The 17,150-nt window shown below is 49.0% G+C and overlaps 1 protein-coding gene across 1 annotated transcript in view; it reads left to right on the top strand.

Moving 5' to 3' along the window:
• LOC116627468 (Fc receptor-like protein 2) overlaps positions 1–12,796 on the top strand; it is a 16,428-nt gene extending 3,632 nt beyond the window's left edge. The window contains exons 2-6 of the mRNA XM_032397230.1: positions 160–447; positions 746–1,024; positions 3,549–3,818; positions 11,738–11,811; positions 12,746–12,796. Of these exons, the coding sequence (XP_032253121.1) occupies positions 160–447; positions 746–1,024; positions 3,549–3,818; positions 11,738–11,811; positions 12,746–12,796 (962 nt within the window). The remainder of the gene's footprint in view (positions 1–159; positions 448–745; positions 1,025–3,548; positions 3,819–11,737; positions 11,812–12,745) is intronic.
• Positions 12,797–17,150: the final 4,354 nt, after the last annotated feature.

The following is a 17,150-nucleotide window of genomic DNA, read 5'->3' as shown; positions in this document are numbered from 1 at the left end:
CCCTCACCTGGCCTCACCTGGCCTCACCTGGCCTCACCTGCCCTCACTTGGCCTCATCTGGCCTCACCTGGCCTCACCTGCCCTCATCTGCCCTCACCTGCCCTCACCTGCCCTCACCTGGCCTCACCTGGCTTCACCTGCCCTGTCTCGTTCACGCAGGTGTCCCGGTGTCGGCAGTGCTCCTGGAGACCCAGCCCCAGGGGGGACAGGTGCTTGCAGGCGAGCGTCTGGTCCTCATCTGCTCCGTGGCTGAAGACACAGGGGACACCACGTTCTTCTGGCACAGAGAGGACATGGGGGAGAGTGTGGGGAGCAAGCGCCAGTGTTCTCGGAGAGCAGAGCTGGAGATCCCTGCCGTCGGGGGGAGCCATGTGGGGCGCTACTACTGCACGGCAGACAATGGCCACGGCCTGGCCCGCAGCGGGGCCCTGAACATCACCATCACAGGTGAGCAGCACTCTCCAAATCAGCCAGTGATTGCAGCAGTCTCCCTCTGTGGCAGTGAGGATGTGCCAAGGATGATGAGGGACGGGCCATGAAGTGGTTAAGAAGCCATGTGAACACGGCAGGAGATCTGTGAGGTGGTGGTGACAGTGACAGATGAGCTAGAGGAGGGGGACAAAGGGACACAAGGCATCCCTCATGGGCTGGAGGGACCCTGCAAGGACCTGGGACAAGGACAGAGTGGGCTGTAAGGCCGTCCAGCAGGAGAGACACTCTCTGACGTTGGCCCTGTCTCCCTCAGTCCCAGCGTCCTGCCCCGTCCTCACCCTCAGGAATCCCGGGACCCGGGACGTGGTGGGGGACGTGGTGGAGCTTCGCTGTGAGGCCCAGAGCAGCTCTCCCCCAATCCAGTACCGGTTTTATCACGAGGATATCACCCTGGGGAGCAGCTCGGCCCCCTCTGGAGGAAGAGTGTCCTTCAACCTCTCTCTGACCCCAGAACATTCTGGAAACTACTCCTGTGAAGCCAACAATGGCCTGGGGGCCCAGCGCAGCGAGGCGGTACCACTCAGCATCACAGGTAGGACATGTCCGTATCTCCTTCTAGAGGACCAGCTGCAGTTATGCCAAGCGTCTTTTGCGCTGGGTGATCCTGTGGTCAGGAAACTGGTCTTCAGCTCTCGGGACTGTGCTCTGCAGGGGCCTTCACCCCGCCCACCCTGCCGATCTCTGCAGACCCCCGCCCACCCCGCCCCAACTGGCCTCGTCAATACTCAGGAAACGATGGAAAAACCATGAACAAATTCCGGGATCCAAACTCAACCTCCATAACAACGCTCATTTTACTAACGAGGAAATGAGATTTAGATTCGGTACCTCTCCTAGGTCGCTCTGCCGCTGGCCCAAGGTGGAGCTGGAGGCTGGGGTCGGGAAGCATCGCGGTGGTCACACCACGTGTCCCCTCTAACGCATCACTGTAGAGATGTGCATTACAGGAGTCCTCCTCTGGGAAGTCATCGGGTTCCTGCCGAGCCCTTCTTAGTCACCATGTCCTCGTGGGCAGTAGCTACGTGACTTTCTGGGTTTGGTGTCAGGGAGAGGTTAGCCTCATAGGTATGATTTCAGAAGCACTGCGTGGTCACCGTGTCTGCAGCAGTTTTGTTTTAAACGGTTTTGTGTTGGACTCACCTGCTACTTGAAACGTCTCTGGAATCAGCCGCAAGGACTTCCCAAGCCTGTGAGATCTTGACTCCCAGCGTCAGATCTGCTTTCTTATTAGTCTTTCCAATTTTTCTATCCTTTGTTCCGTTTGCGTGACTTCCTTCTGAATCAGACTGGCCCACGAGGGTCTATGTTATGGCTCTTTCTCGAGACTCAGGTGCACTTTTATAACTCAAATCTATTTGGGTTTTGGTTTTCTAGTTCATTTAGTTCTAGTTCATCTTCTCCCTCACCTTCAGTATGTTTTCTTCCTTTTTGCTTTAGGCTTATTTTATGTTACTCCTTCCTTAACTTCTCAAGTAAATGCTTATTTACTCTTCATCTTTATTTGCATGTAGTAAATGCATCTAAAACACATGTTTCTTCTAAGTACTGCTTGCATCTCCCCGTATAAGTTTCAATGTCTAACATTTTCATTTGTTTAATTTCTAAATTATGTGGAATATGGGTTTTCATTTCTTTTGTAACTGGAGACTTACAATTCCTTATGAATAGATTTCACTTTTATCCTTTAGTTCATTAATTTCTTATAGATTTTTTCTTTGTCCTTGTGGTTAAACTTGATTAAAGTATATAGATGCATGACTTTTACTTTGGGGAACTTCCTAAAAATGTTTTTATGGCCTAACACACAGTTGTCATTTTTGTAAATGCTATATATGCAATTTTATTTTATTTTATTTATTTATTTTAAAAATTTTTATTATTTATTTGAGAGTGAGTGCGAGCGGGGGAATGGCAGAGGGAGAGGGTGAATCCTCAGGCAGACACCCCACTGAGCACAAAGTCCGACATGGGGCTTGATCCCATGACCCTGAGATCATGACCTGAACTGAAACCAAGAGTCAGATCATTAACTGACCGAGCTACTCAGACGCCCTTCTATATGGAATTTGAAAAGAATGTGAATTTTCTGTTTGATATACAAAGTTTGGTGTTTATTTTTCTATCCGATGAAGCTGGTTGCTTATCTAGTCAGTCTCCATGGCGCCTTATATACGCTTCGTCTTTTCAATCTGTGAGTTTCTGAGAATCACATTCATATGCTACCTGTCATTCTTCCAGGTTTACTATTTCTGCAGGGGCTCTGCTGTGAAGTTGGTAACTGACCATGTCAGATGGGGCACTTTGGTTGCAAAGGATAGAAATGCCATACAAACTGGCTTGAGCCAGAAAAAACCACAAGTGCAGCAGGTGGGAGAGTTGGGGACTGGACGTGGCTTAGTGCGTGGCTGGCTCTTAGGGTCCTGTCCTTTGCCACCCCTCTTTCTGTTGTGTCTCTCCATCATTTTTGTTCTCAGAAGGGAGGCTGGTCACTGACAGCTTTGGGCTCCATCCTTCCTCTCTGCTGGAGACCCTCCAGAAAAGCCTCCTTACAAATCACTCCAGTTTGGAAAAGCAAACAAAGAAATGTACAGAGCGCAGGTTGACCCTGTGGCGTGTTTGCCCCCCTGCAGAAGGAGCAGCCTTGGGATGGGTGAGGTCACCAGTGGGGTGTGAAGCAGCTCTCAGAAGAAGCCGGGCAGCTCAGTCCACCGGAATGCTGGAGTCCCCAGGCTCCATCTCTAGGGAAGACCTAGTTCTAGCCTTCTCTCTGCTTTTCTGAGATCTTTCTGAGCTCCTGAGAATCAAAGCATAAATCCCTATGTCCCTACATTCCTTTGTCTTCAGAATGCAGGGCTGCTTTTCCCAGGGCTCTTTAGGTGGGGGCTGCCCTTGGGAGACGGATTCCCTATGTCAGCAAGCCCTCTACCCCCCCCACACCACCCCCACCAAACAGCTTCTCCTGTTTCCCTCCCACATTTCTGAGTGTGCTCCGACCCCTCTTGTTTGCAGAGCCCCATCCAAAGTCCACTTGACAAATGGTCCCCACCGCTGTGAAGGGCGGGTGGAGATGGAACGGGACGGTAGCTGGGGCACCGTGTGTGACGACGGCTGGGACATGAAGGACGTGGCCGTGGTGTGCCGGGAGCCGGTCTGCGGAGCGGCCAAGCACACCCCTGCAGGCCTGCTGTACCTGCCATTGGCAGAGGAAGACCCGTCCGTGTTTCTTCAAGTGGCCCTTGCAACGGGACCGAGGATGCTGGCTGAATGTGAGCAGGTTGAGACCTTTGACTGTGATCACAGTGAGGATGCAGGTGCAGTGTGGGAAGGTAGGTGAGGGCAGGGCCTGGGGTGGGAACCGGCCATCCAGCTCTGAGAACCTTCTCCCCACTCTCTGCATGGCCACCTCCAGGTCACCTCACTGTTCACCACAGCTGTCCCTCCTTCAGAGCTGTCCCTCCTTCTCTGTGGGAGAGTGGTCAGGACAGCACCAGAGTTTATGTGAGGTTAGTCCAGGGTCGTGAAGGACTCTCCTGTGCGTTCTATTATTAGCCTGTATCTGCCATCTCAGGAAGACAGAGCACTGATGCTTTTGTGGCTGTGAGTTGGGGCATAACACCAGGGAAATGATTATGAGGCCTCAGAATTCCAGGACTTGAGTGATTTTAATCCGGGCCACACTGCTCATATTGCTCTGCGATCCCATCAGCTCTTCTGAGGCCTCTCCCCGAAACAACTCTGCTCATCAGAATCGATCCCAGAATCGGAGGCATGCGGGCTGGGGAAGATCCGGGTGCTGTTTCCAACCTGGGATTCCAATGGGACACGGACCCTGGAAGGCGGGAGGGAAGTCGGAAGGACTCTGGGTCCATCAGGAAACCAGGCCACAAACCGTCAAGGACAGAGCTCCCTGAGGGCGGAGGTAAAGTCCAGAAAGCCTGGCACAGATCCCAAAGCCTCCACAGAGCTTGCGCCTGGGTGGAGGCCAGTGGGACCACTTGCCCAATCCCAGCCCCCGCTCTGGTGGAGCACCCCAATCCTCAGGCCGGGAGTCGGGGACCAGGGTCGGGGAGTCCTGTGGAGAGAAGGTCTTCAGAACCACTGGACCGACGCCCAGCGTCAGAAGCCTGTGAAGGCCTGCGGCTCGTTCAGCGACACGGCATCAGCGCTGGGTATGGGGAGGGACCCAGATTGGGGTCAGCTGTGCGGGGCTTCAGGCCTGTCTCCCCCACTCACCAGCCATATAAGTAGCAAACTTCTCTGACGCTCATGATCTCTGTCAGAGAAGTGGGCCAGTGACTGGTCCAGCGTCCGCATGGAACTGGGACTGACCAAATACTCACCACTTATAAAGACCTTCTGTCTGGAAGGAGTCCTGGGCGTGCTCCAGACTGCAGATCTGGGACAGTCTCACCTGGAAGGTGGGGCTGGGGCTCGGGCTGGCCTTCTTCCTTACTCTGGGCCTCACTTCTCTGGGGAGACCCCCTGATTTGTCTGGACAATCTCTTCCTGGACCGTCCCCTCCTTACCACCTTTTTACTTTTCTCTGCAGCATTCTTGCCTCGTTTTTCTTGAAGACTGGCAGGTTTTCTCCCTTTGGGCCTCTCAGGCCTGGGTGGCCCCCAGCGCTGGATGGACTTGAACCCTTCACCTGTGGTTCCCAAAGCCCCTCAGCAGGACTCCAAAATGCCTCCTACCCCAGGGCCTCAGCCCCACCTGTATTTGGGGACATATCCAACTCCCAGAGGAGCCAAACTTGGTGACACCCTGGCCCAGATTTTCCAGTGTCTTCCCAAAGATCTTTGGAGATCCCAGTGCTGTCTCCCTGGAGAGACGTAGCTGCCCCTGAGGACAGAACAAAGGAGATGGGCCCTATATCTGCTAGAAATGTGGGCATTTCATTTCCGTCCTTTTTCTTTTTTAAAGATTTATTTATTTTAGAGAGAAAGAGAGAGCAAGTTCGAGGAGGGACAGGGGCAGAGGGAGAGAATCTCAAGCAGACTCCATGCTGACCAAAGAGCCCGACGTGGGGCTTGATCTCACAACCCTGAGATCACAACCTGAACCGAAATCAAGAGTCAAACACTCAACCAACTGAGCCACCCAGGCGTCCCTTCATTTCCATTCTAAGTGTCCTGGGAAGAAACTAACTTTTAAAAAATTTCTTTTTAAAACACTTTCTTAAATTACAAATATAAAACACATTAGACAAAAAAGAAAAGAATCAGCCAGGATTCTAATATTTGGAAGTAACTGCTGTTAATATGCTGATTCTTCTAAAGCATTTTTATGAACATATGAGTATATTTGAATGATGGTATACTTTTGACTTTATTGTACTGTAAACTAGTATCACTATACTGCTTATTAAATTTAACCATACAATGTCAACACACATTTTACAGACCTGCGTGTGCGTGTGCGTGTGCGCAGGTTTTAAGCTAAGACCGCCCTCTCAAGAAGGAGAATCCTGATTCAAAAGTACCCTTTGTTTTGCTGCGTACCTTGATTGGGTTTGCGTCCGGGTGTGCAGAGTGAAGGGAAGGAAGAAACCACATGCTTTAGGTGGCAACCTGCCCTGCGAGCCCCTCAACTTTACTAATGCCAAGTCTCAACAAACATTTGAGTGGGTGGTTCCTTTTAGACATTAGTAACTAAGTTTTGAATCTGGGTGGATATCAGGAGAAGAAAATTGGACATAAAACATATATATATATATATATATATTCCAGACTAGTTACCTATGTTGATAAATAATTACTGAGCCCGTATTATGGGCTAGGTTCTACATGTTAGCTCCTTATATTGTTAGTAAAGCTTCAGAAGATTTATTGGTATTTTAACTGTGATTGCAGAAATAATAAGTTACCTTTAGGAGGATTTGGTATTTTTACAATGTAATCTTCCAGCCCAAGGCCAAACTATATCACACCATTTATTCTGGCTTTGTTTAGATCTGTCATTAGAGTCTAATTTTTTTTTTTATCTTTTAAGTTCTACCTATTTCTTGTCAATTTTATTTTTAGACTTTTTAAACTACTGAACCCATTGTATAGAATTTTTAGCCCATCATATTTCCTAGATGTTTGTTTTATTTAAAAAAATTTTTTATCTATTTGAGAGAGAAAGAGAGCACGAGCAGTAGGAGGGGCAGAGGGAGAGAGGGAGAGAGAGAATCTCCAGCAGACTCCTGGCTGAGCATGGAGCCGGACTCGGGGCTTGATCCCACGACCCTGAGATTGTGACCTGAGCTGAAATCAAAAGTCGGAAACTTAACAGACTGCACCACCCAGACACCCCCTAGACGTCATGAATTACTGGGTTTTACCAGCTGATTGTGGACCTGGCTCACACAGAATTCTCTTGTCGTCGCTAAGTGTCATTTACTCTCCTCAGGTCTCCGGGCATATGGTCCTATCTGCAGATGGGACAGTCCCGCTTCCTTCTGCTTGTATGGTAGAGCACGTGTTTCCTTCTCTCCCCAAAAGCACTGGCCAGATTTTCCAGAACAATGTCAAGTACCCGTGAGGATAAGAGGCATCCTTGTTCTGTTCCCAAATGTAACTGCTATGCTGTGTGTTTCACCATTAGCCATGATGCTGGCTTTTAATTTAAGATATATGCACTTATAACATCAAGAAATTACCTTCTATCCAAAATTAATAAGAATTTTATTTACTGTTTAATCTGAAGTAGACGTTGAATTTTGAAAATATCTTTCTGTTATCCTTTAACATAATACAGTGAATTACTTTAATAGATGCCCTAATAGTGAACAATTCTCACAACTCTCCCTGCCTGTGATGTATATTAATTCCCCGCTGATTTCCATATGATGGCATCTTATGGGGGATTTTGCATAGATATTTGTAATGAGGGTTTGTCTGTAGCTTTTGATTCTTTCTGTGGAAAGCTTTGATATCAAGGCTGTGTCAGTTTCTTATGCAGTGTTTCGATTACTGTTATTCTCTGGTCTACAACATCAATTTTATTTTTTTCTTCTTTGACCTCAAAGCTGATTTAAAGCAGGGTTTAAAAAAAAAAAGTGCCTCACGAAAGGATTTTCCCCTCATTGTGTGATTTTTAAAATAACTTAAATTACCTTTATGATTTTTAAAGGTTTCCTTGGGGACCTCAGACACGATCAGTTTTTATAGATCATCTACAAGTTCTTAACAGAAAGTGACTTCTCTGTCCCCAGGATTGAGAGTTCGGCATAAACTCCTGAGGGTCTCTGTCCTCATCCCATTGTTCGGATCTCATGCATCCTTATCTTTATCTACCTCATCTGTGGTGGACCCACAGGCTTCTCCCTGCGCTGGTCTGTTTCCACCTCCTGCGGCCCACAGGTCAGCGTGTGGACACTGTGGTCTTGAACTCCAGAGGTTCGAGAGCTCAGAGTTTCCCCATCCACAGCAGGCTCTTCTCTTCCGCTGCCCCTCAGGCTCCTTCCTCGATGAGCTTCTGTGGTTCTTCTACTTCTGATTTTCCGAGCCACTTCCCTCTCTGCATGTCCCTTGCGTGTAATGTTCAGAATGCAGGGCTGAGCTTTGGTTTTGCACCAAATACAAAATTCCCTTTGTTTTATGACACGTTTATCCTACATTACATTTTCTCTTCCTAATGCTTCATTCCTTTTTTGTTGTGTTGTTTTCCTTCCTCTTCATTTTGTAGCTCAGGTACAGAGTCCCTCCCTTAGGGCTCACTCCCGGTGCTGGCCACACCAACTTTCTCCAGTTTTCTTTATTTATAGTCTGTATCTTTAGCTTCTACCCCCTTGCTCCAGCCTCCAACCATTCTAATGTGTCTGGGGAGTTCCCTTCATTGAAATGCATGATTTTCTGTGAACCTAAATTTTTTATTTACATAAGGTATGGCACCATCTTTCACGTGGTGCTCTCTTCTCATCTATCCATCTTGTTGTGTGTACACCTAGTCCACTGTTCCTAACTTCTGCACATTGTTCCAACACCCTTTCCTTATCCGATCCCCCAGCAATGGACACTTACATTACCCCCAACTATCGCTACTTCAAACTGACAAACTCCAACAAACCCCTCTTTCCTGTCCTGCCTTGGACCGTGTGAGAATTTCTCTGGATACATACCCAGGAGTGGGACTCAAGGTTTGCCTTGGCATTATTTAGTGTTTAAATTTTGCCAACCCAATGGACATAAAGAGAGATCTCATGGTGTTGTTGGTTCCATTTTTCTAATTACTAGTAAGTAAGGGTTTGGGGGACTTCCTCTTCTGTGAAATAACTGCCCATTTCCTTAATATTATTTTTTCTTTTTCTAGTTAATATCCATGAGCTACTGCTTTCTTTAAATAAGTCCTTTGCGGGGCGCCTGCATGGCTCAGTTGGTTGAGCAACTGCCTTCGGCTCAGGTCGTGATCCTGGAGTCCCAGGATCGAGTCCCGCATCGGGCTCCCTGCTCAGCAGGAAGTCTGCTTCTCCCTCTGGCCCTCTCTCCTCTCATGTGCTCTCTCTCTCTCATTCTCTCTCTTAAATAAATAATCTTTAAAAAAAATAAGTCCTTTGCTTGTTCTAGACTTTGCAAGTGTTACCTCCCATTCTGTTGCCCATCAGCTTTGTCCAAATGGTCTTTTATTGAGCAGGATTTTTTGTTTTCATGCAAATTCATTAATTTTTCATCTTTTAATTTGTGTTTAAGAAGTCTTTCCCAACCCCAAAGTCACAATGAAAACCTCCTAGATTATCTTCCCTTGATTTTATAATTTGGTTTTTATGGATTAGGTCTTTCAGAGCCTACCTTTACATTTGATATTAGGTATAGATCCAATTTTTTTTTTTTCTCCAGAGAGTAAGCCAGTTTTCCTAACATTATATACTGAACAGGCCATGCATTCCCATTATTTTGTGGTGTCAACTTTCAGTTTCCATCCATACATGGGGCCTACTTATGATCTCTCTATTTTGTTCCATTGTTTTGCTTGATTTTGCACATATATTATACTGCTTTTATTGCTCTGGCCTTCTAATATATATTAATACCTGATAACATAAGACCCCTCATTGTTTTTCTTTATCAAAGTTATTTTTGTCAAAAATGTTTACTGAAGTCTTTTATAGATTTTTATTATTCTATAAAAATTTTATTTATTTTATTATGTTATGTTAGTCACCATACAGTACATCATTAGTTTTTGATGTAGTGATCCACGATTCACTGTTTTCGTATAACACCCAGTGCTCCATGCAGTACGTGCCCTCCTTAATACCCATCACCAGGCTAACCCATCCCCCCACACCCCTCCCCTCTAAAACCCTCAGTTTGTTTCTCAGATTCCATAGTCTCTCATGGTTCATCTCCCCCTCTGATTTCCCCCCTTCATTTTTCCCTTCCTTCTCCTAATGTCCTCCATGCTATTCCTTATGTTCCACAAATAAGTGAAACCATATGACACTTGTCTTTCTCTGCTTGACTTATTTCACTTAGCATAATCTCCTCCAGTCCCATCCATGTTGATGTAAAAGTTGGGTATTCATCCTTTCTGATGGCTGAGTAATATTCCATAGTATATATGGACCACATCAAAATCCTAGAGGAGAACATAGGCAGTAACCTCTTTGACATCGGCCACAGCAACTTCTTTCAAGATACATCTCCAAAGCTAGGGAAACAAAAGCAAAAATGAACTTTTGGGACTTTATCAAGATAAAAAGCTTGTGCACAGCAAAGGAAACAGTCAACAAAACAAAGAGGCAACCCACAGAATGGGAGAAGATATTTGCAAATGACACTACAGATAAAGGGCTGATATCCAAAATCTATAAAGAACTTCTCAAACTCAACACCCAAAAAACAAATAATCAAGTCAAAAAATGGGCAGAAGACAGGAACAGACACTTCTCCAAAGAAGACATACAAATGGCTAACAGACACATGAAAAAATGTTCATCATCATGAGCCATCAGGGAAATTCAAATCAAAACCACACTGAGATACCACCTTACACCAGTTAGAATGGCAAAAATTGACAAGGCAAGAAACAACTAATGTTGGAGAGGTTGTGGAGAAAGGGGAACCCTCTTACACTGTTGGTGGGAATGCAAGTTGGCCCAGCCACTTTGGAAAACAGTGTGGAGGTGCCTCAGGAAATTAAAAATAGAGCTACCCTATGACCCAGCAATTGCACTACTGGGTATTTACCCCAAAGACACAGATATAGGGAAAAGAAGGGTCACATGTACCCCAATGTTCATAGCAGCAATGTCTGCAATAGCCAAACTGTGGAAAGAGCCGAGATGCCCTTCAACAGATGAATGGATATTCTGTAAAAATTTTAGAGTAAGTATATTGAATGGCTCAAACTGTCCAAATGGGATTTTTATTGGGATTTTACTGAATTTGTAGATTAATTGGAGAGAGGCAGGGTGGTGAGTCCTCCCACATCCCCATTCATCATAGGTGTCTGGCCTGTTTGGTAGATAGAGCAAGTCAGCTTACTCTTAGTACCTGCCATGGTAGCTTTTGACCTGGCAAATGATTCTCCCCTTTACTCCTCTTGGGGGAGACCACCTGAAACATCTGCAGTGGTTGCTCACTGTCCTACCTCAGAGCCAAACCAATTCTCCAGCCCTCTGGCATCTAATCACAGGAAATGTGGTCACATTCTCTGTTCCATAAGGCATCATACTGGTCCACAGAGGCCATGAGGAGTGGTCCCTGACACCACGTGGAAAACAACTGGGAGCCACAGTTCACAAACCTGGAGCATTACAGGAGGGAGACGGAATAGTAAACAGTGTCATGGAGACACATTTGGGCTTGCGATAAGTGTGGAAACATTCATCTCAACCAGCAATTCCCAAACTAAGGTCAGTGTCCCCAGGGGGTAATGAGAACATTTCAGTGAGGACCCAGAGGACCCGGTCCTACAGATCTCAGTTAGCTACTTGATGTGGTGGGCTGTTATAGGCTAGCTCCTTGGTGCTGCTGCTCTTACGTATGGTGACAGGAAGGAGGATATTGAAGGCACCAGCAAGACTGCCGTGTGAAATCTATGGACATCCAGGGCTCCGGATGGTTGTATAGAAGAATGGTGTCCAGAGTTCCTTCTAACAGGCCGAAGGATCTAACAGATCCTTCTGGGTGCAAAGTCAGGACTGTGAGATGTTGCATATTAAGAGCTGACTGTTGACCTAGCCTAACCTTCTTGGGTAGGTGGAGAGATGGACAGCACGGGCCTCCTCTGATGGCTCCTTTGTCTCTGTCGTGTCCAGGGTTGCGTTCTGTCATAGCCCTCAGCCCTGGGGTCCAGAATGACATGGGGGACATGGCAGAGCTTCACCACAAGGTCTAAAGAGGCTCTCCCACAATCCTGTATCACAAGCATGTCACTCTGGGGAGCATAGCAGCATCTCTTGGAGGAGCATCCTTCAACCTCTCTCTGACCACAGAACATTCTGGGAACTACTCCTGTGAGGTTGGCAGTGGCCCCAGGACCCAGTGCCATGAGGCAGTTATTGGAGGATCAAGAGGCTGTGACCACTGGTTGACCTGTGGGGAGTGGCGGTGGGGAGGTGATGGCTCTTCTGGGCCACATCCACTGCAGCAATGAAAGCCAAGATTCTCCAGTCCATCCCAGCACCTGGTGTGGGACCCTGACATCCATGCTGAGCCCAGTCCTGGGGCAGGACACTTATGATGTTGGGCAATCATTGCTGATCTGGGAAGACTGACAAATCCCAGGAATGGAAAGACCTGGGACAGAGAAGGACCTCAGAAAGGCAAGAGGCTAGTAAGTGTCTGGTAAAAATAACCTGGAAGCAAATGTGGTTTGGCCTCATTTAGGTGGAGACCCCACCTAAACAGATAGACTGACAACTTAGCCCTGTGTTGGTCAGCCTTAAAACCTGAACAACAGTTCAGACCTGCATCTCTGCCCCTTCCTTCCCTGCATCTTCCAAGCAGAGCTGCCATTAGAGTTAGAAGTGTTTGTGACTCTGGAAGGCATGGGTTGGGCATTGTGGCAGAGACAACGAAGGGGACAGTGCCCTAGGACTTTTGGTCCAGCTCTGGAAGGAGCAGAAGCCCAATAACCCTATAGAGCGCTGCTCCTACCAGTGGGCCCAGCGTTCCTCCAGCTGGAGCCTCTCTCTAAAGGACAGTGTATCATGGTGAGAACTTCCCTGCTTGTCAAGGGGTGGGGTGAGAATATGTTCCAGCAACCCACCTCTGCCATGGCTCAAATTCCCTTAGTGACTAAGCGACACTCCTGTCTGCCACAGAGGAGCGCCCTGCGCACCAGTTCACTGTCCCCAGAAATTCGGTGCTACTAGGCCCTGTGGAGAATGCGGATCCCCCAGATGTCCCCACCCCATTCCTGTGCTGGCCCCTGCAGCTTGTAGCAAGGGAGTAGGGAAATTCCTGCTGAGACAATCCATCCACGAGGTCTGTGGTCACTAGTCAGCCCAACACTGACACCGTCTGGATAAAAACAGGAACAAACCAGAGCAGCCAGTGGGCTGAGCTCAGAGCGGTCTGGCTGGTGATCACTCACGAGCCCTGGCCATTAGCCCTTCGCCCAGACAGTTGGGCTGTTCTAGAGGGATAAATGCCGCGGCTTGGACAATGGGAAGGTGGAGGGATGGTTAATCATGAGTGGACCCTTGCAGGATCAGGATGTGTGGGGGACATTTGAGTGCCTGGAAGAGCCTCAGGCGGTCCTCACTGTCTTCCATGTCCTGGTTCATAAGGCACTAGCACCACTGGCAGTCAGGGCCCTCGCTTGGGAACGAACCTGAGCAACTGACCCTTTAGTAGATACAGCAGATTGGATGCCTAGAAAGAGTGGTTACCATGGTACCTGGGTGGGGTGACTTATTGCTAAGGCTGCCACCTGCCCTTGAAATAAGATGACCTGGTTAATGTGGTAAGAGCATGTTCTGTGTGTTCTAAAGAGCACCCAAGGCAACTGCCAGAGGAGTCTGGGCCATCCACCAGAGTTCCCAAACTGTGAGGAATTGGCAAATTGATTATATCAGCCCCCTCCCTCTAAATGAGTGTTCTAAATATGTCTTGGTTTGTGAGACAACAGTTCTGGCCTCACCCAAGCTTTCCCATCTCCATGCCACCATCATCAGGGGATTAGAGAGCTGAGCACCACGTATGGATGCCCTTGTCCAATAGACAGTGATGGGGGTGCATTTCAAAGGTCATGATGTGCAAGCCCGGGCAAACAAACTTGACTTTGAATGGAGGATCCATCTCACCTATAATCCACAAGCAGCAGGATTAATGGAAAGGAAGAATGGAATATTAATGCAGCAGATTAAATTACCAACAGGTAAAACCACCTTGGCAGGATGGACTACAGTCCTGTCCAGGCTTTAATACATTTGAATGATCACCCAGAAGGACCGGCTACCCCCCATGCCAGACTGGGGACCCCTGCTGAGGCACCCAACACCATAAAGGTGTGGAAATCACAGGAAACAGCCGTTACCCCCACTCCCACCATGGATCAATGTGCCATGCTGGTGAGAGCACCAAGCCTCATCACACCTGGGAAAGGAGTCACCTGCTGGAATTTGCAGCCAGACATCCTGCTGGGATGGGTGAGTTACTGCCCACTCTTGGGTGAGGAGGAACCACTCAGTCTCCTTGGGATCCCACTGTCCTGTGGCAAGCCAGACCTGTTGAAATGCACCACACCTAGAATGGAGCATGCACCATTGGAAGAGAGGAGAAGGTGGGGGTCCTGGTCTGGCATATCCCACCCCCAGCCTCCTCATGCCTGCCAGTGCTACCTCTTCCAGCCAACATGCATGGCATATACAACCAGGTCAAGTTCCTAAAACTGCCAACCTCCCTCTCCTCAAGGCCAGTGTTGGGGGAGTGTTCTGTTTACCACTGATTCGACATTTGTCCACCATCTTTGTTCCCTCCATTGACCTGGAGAACATTATAGAACACATAGAAGCCCTTCCTAAATTCACCCAGCAAGCCTTAAATGATAACCAACAAGCCCTGTCCTTACTGAACACTGAAATGACTCTAATGAGAAAGGCTGTCTTCCAGAATAAGATGCCCCTGGACAATATTACTGCCTCGCAGGGAGGCACCTTTGCCATCATCCAAGCAGAATGTCGTGTCTTTATGCCTGATGAGTGAGCTAATGCTTCATCTTTATTGAATGGCATGAGGATACAAATGAACACCCTGAGTGACCCAACCCCCAGCCTAGGGGACATGACAAATCAGTAGTTCAGATCATGGGGCTCTTGGTGGAGAAAGTTGTCACTGATTTTGGCAATTGTTGGCTTCATCAGCGTTTTCTCTTGTGTATGTTTGTGTTGCTGCTGAGGCATCTGTCTCCAGCGGAGCCAGGGAGCCGCCAAAGGTGCCACCTCCAGGCTAGTGAAACCCCTTGCTGATGGCTCAGGGCACCTTGCAGAAGGAGGGGTGGTGTGAGATTAAAAATGCTGGTCACGAGGGGTAGAGCGTTGGGGAATGTCATCACACAGATGTGACGCTGGTTAACTCGTGAGCAGGGCCAGGCGATCGAGGCTCCTCATCCCCTCCTCTGTCCTGGGAATGTAGGTTCTGCTTGCCTTTCCTGCTCCCAGAGGCTGCCCCGAGGACACAGCCTTGGGATAGGGATGTGGCACTGAGACCATCTGCTGGTATTTGTGACTGAGCCCCATTAGGACCGCCATATAAACTTCTAAGATGCTGCCGGGCAGATGCAGGGATCCCCTCATCTTCCAGATGCCCAGGACAAGCCCCACAAGTAAGTTTTCTTTGCTTATTAAACCTGCCATCTGCCAACCTGGAGTGGCTGCCTCTTTCTCGGGTCTCTCCCAGCCCTCAGAGTTTGGGGCTGGTTTCAGATTACACACGAGAAGCTCCCCAAGAGGTTGCGAATCCACAGCAGCGACACTCTTTGTCACTGGTTGTCTGACCCTGACCCACGAGCCACAGGCCACTGACACATAATTTCCACCCTTGTGGCTCAGAGCTCCTGCTCATTCCAGAGCACGCGCAGCCCCTGTACCGAGTTACCTGGGTGGGGGACGTTCAAGACAGGAGTTCAGCATAGTGATTCTCCAAAAGCTTTGGTAGCTATGCTTCCTGTGTCATTGGGCCTCAAGGAAAGACACAGGGGCACCAGGCAATATATACAGTAAGAGGTGGTATGGTAGGGATTTGGCGATGCGTAACTGTGGTGAGAGACTGGCTGGTCACCCATCTGTCTGAGGCGGCGGCTGCACGTCCACAGGGCAGGTGGCCTGGGACCCTGCAAGAGTGAGTGGAACCCAGGAGGATGAGCTGAGGTCTGCACTAAACTCTCGGCACCTCCGGCAGCCACTTCGAAGATGAGGGTGCCCCACAGCTAACTGTGAACCCGGCCCAGGAGTCAGTTCTGGAGGCTGGAAGCCCGAGATCCAGGTGTGGGCAGGTTGGCCTCTGTCTTCGGCCTTGTCCTTGACCTGCACATGGTGTCTTCTTTCTGGCGGCATGACCATAACCCCCAGTGCCTGCTGCCCCCAGGTACACACCTGCCTTCTCCCCACGCAGAAGGTCAAGGCAGGCATCACACGCCAATTCGTGTCCCTCCTAACTCTGCAAGCAACAGACATGCAAAAGGAAAGCGATGTTCTCAGGGCTCACCTTCTGCTGGAACGTTCAGAGCGACCCAACCACGGCCAGCCCTTTGGTGCTGTTGTTGTTGAACTTCGATGATACACTATGGGTGGCCTGAGGGATAGACGGTCAGAGACGAGTGAGCCGAGATCTTCACTCTGGGGGAGCTTCACCACCTGGGGTGACACACATACATGCAGGAGTCCTCCTAAACCCCTTGTTCTGATGGGCGTGTAACTTATTGTGACAGATGGCAGATGGTACCAAAATTATAAAATTACCAGGAATCATTCCCTCGGCGGCTTCCCGTGTGCCCACGCTGGGACGGGCCACCTTAGCCCCACCAGCATGACTACATCTCAGGGTCTGAGACAGTGGGCTAGGGCTCACACTGGCCCATCTCCCCCACTGGTCACTGCTCCTCAAAGGGGACATTTAAACTGGGCAGAGTAAGGAACAGTTCAGTAGATGGGAAATCAGGAAGAGGATGGTACCCCTTGGGATGGGCAGGAGAGGAAGCCACGGAGATATGAAAAGTCACAGTGTGTTTACAGAGTGTTTTGGATGGAACTGTGTGTCCCCAAATTCATACGTTGAAGCCGTAACCCCCAGCGTGACTGTGTTTGGAGATAGGATCTCTAAGGAGGTGATTCAGGTTAAGTCCTGGCCGTCAGGACTGGAGTCCTTAGAAGAAGAGGAACAGGCATGAGGCATGTGCTCACACAGAGGGGCGGCTACATGAGGGCATGAGCGGAGGTGGCCATCCGCAGGCCAGGAAGAGAGACCTCCCCAGAAACGACCCTGCCGGCACCTTGATCGTGGACTTCCAGCCCCCGGGGTGGTGGTCTGCATGGCAGCCCAAGCGGACCAATGCACATACAGCGCGTGAACTGATAGAGACGCTGGGAAGAAAGTTGGGACCTGACCGCAAGGGACACCATGTGGGCACCAGTAAGAGCTGTGCGGTGACAAGAAGCCACGGAGGCGGGTGCGGGGCTGAGGGATGCACGCATGCCCTGCTGGTGGCCGTATGGACGAGAGTCTGAG

This window comes from Phoca vitulina, unplaced genomic scaffold, assembly GCF_004348235.1.
Source record: "Phoca vitulina isolate PV1807 unplaced genomic scaffold, GSC_HSeal_1.0 scaffold97, whole genome shotgun sequence".
Classification (NCBI taxonomy): Eukaryota; Metazoa; Chordata; class Mammalia; order Carnivora; family Phocidae; genus Phoca; species Phoca vitulina.
The sequence above is the reverse complement of the archived record's forward strand: the minus strand, read 5'-3'. Positions and strand labels throughout refer to the sequence as shown.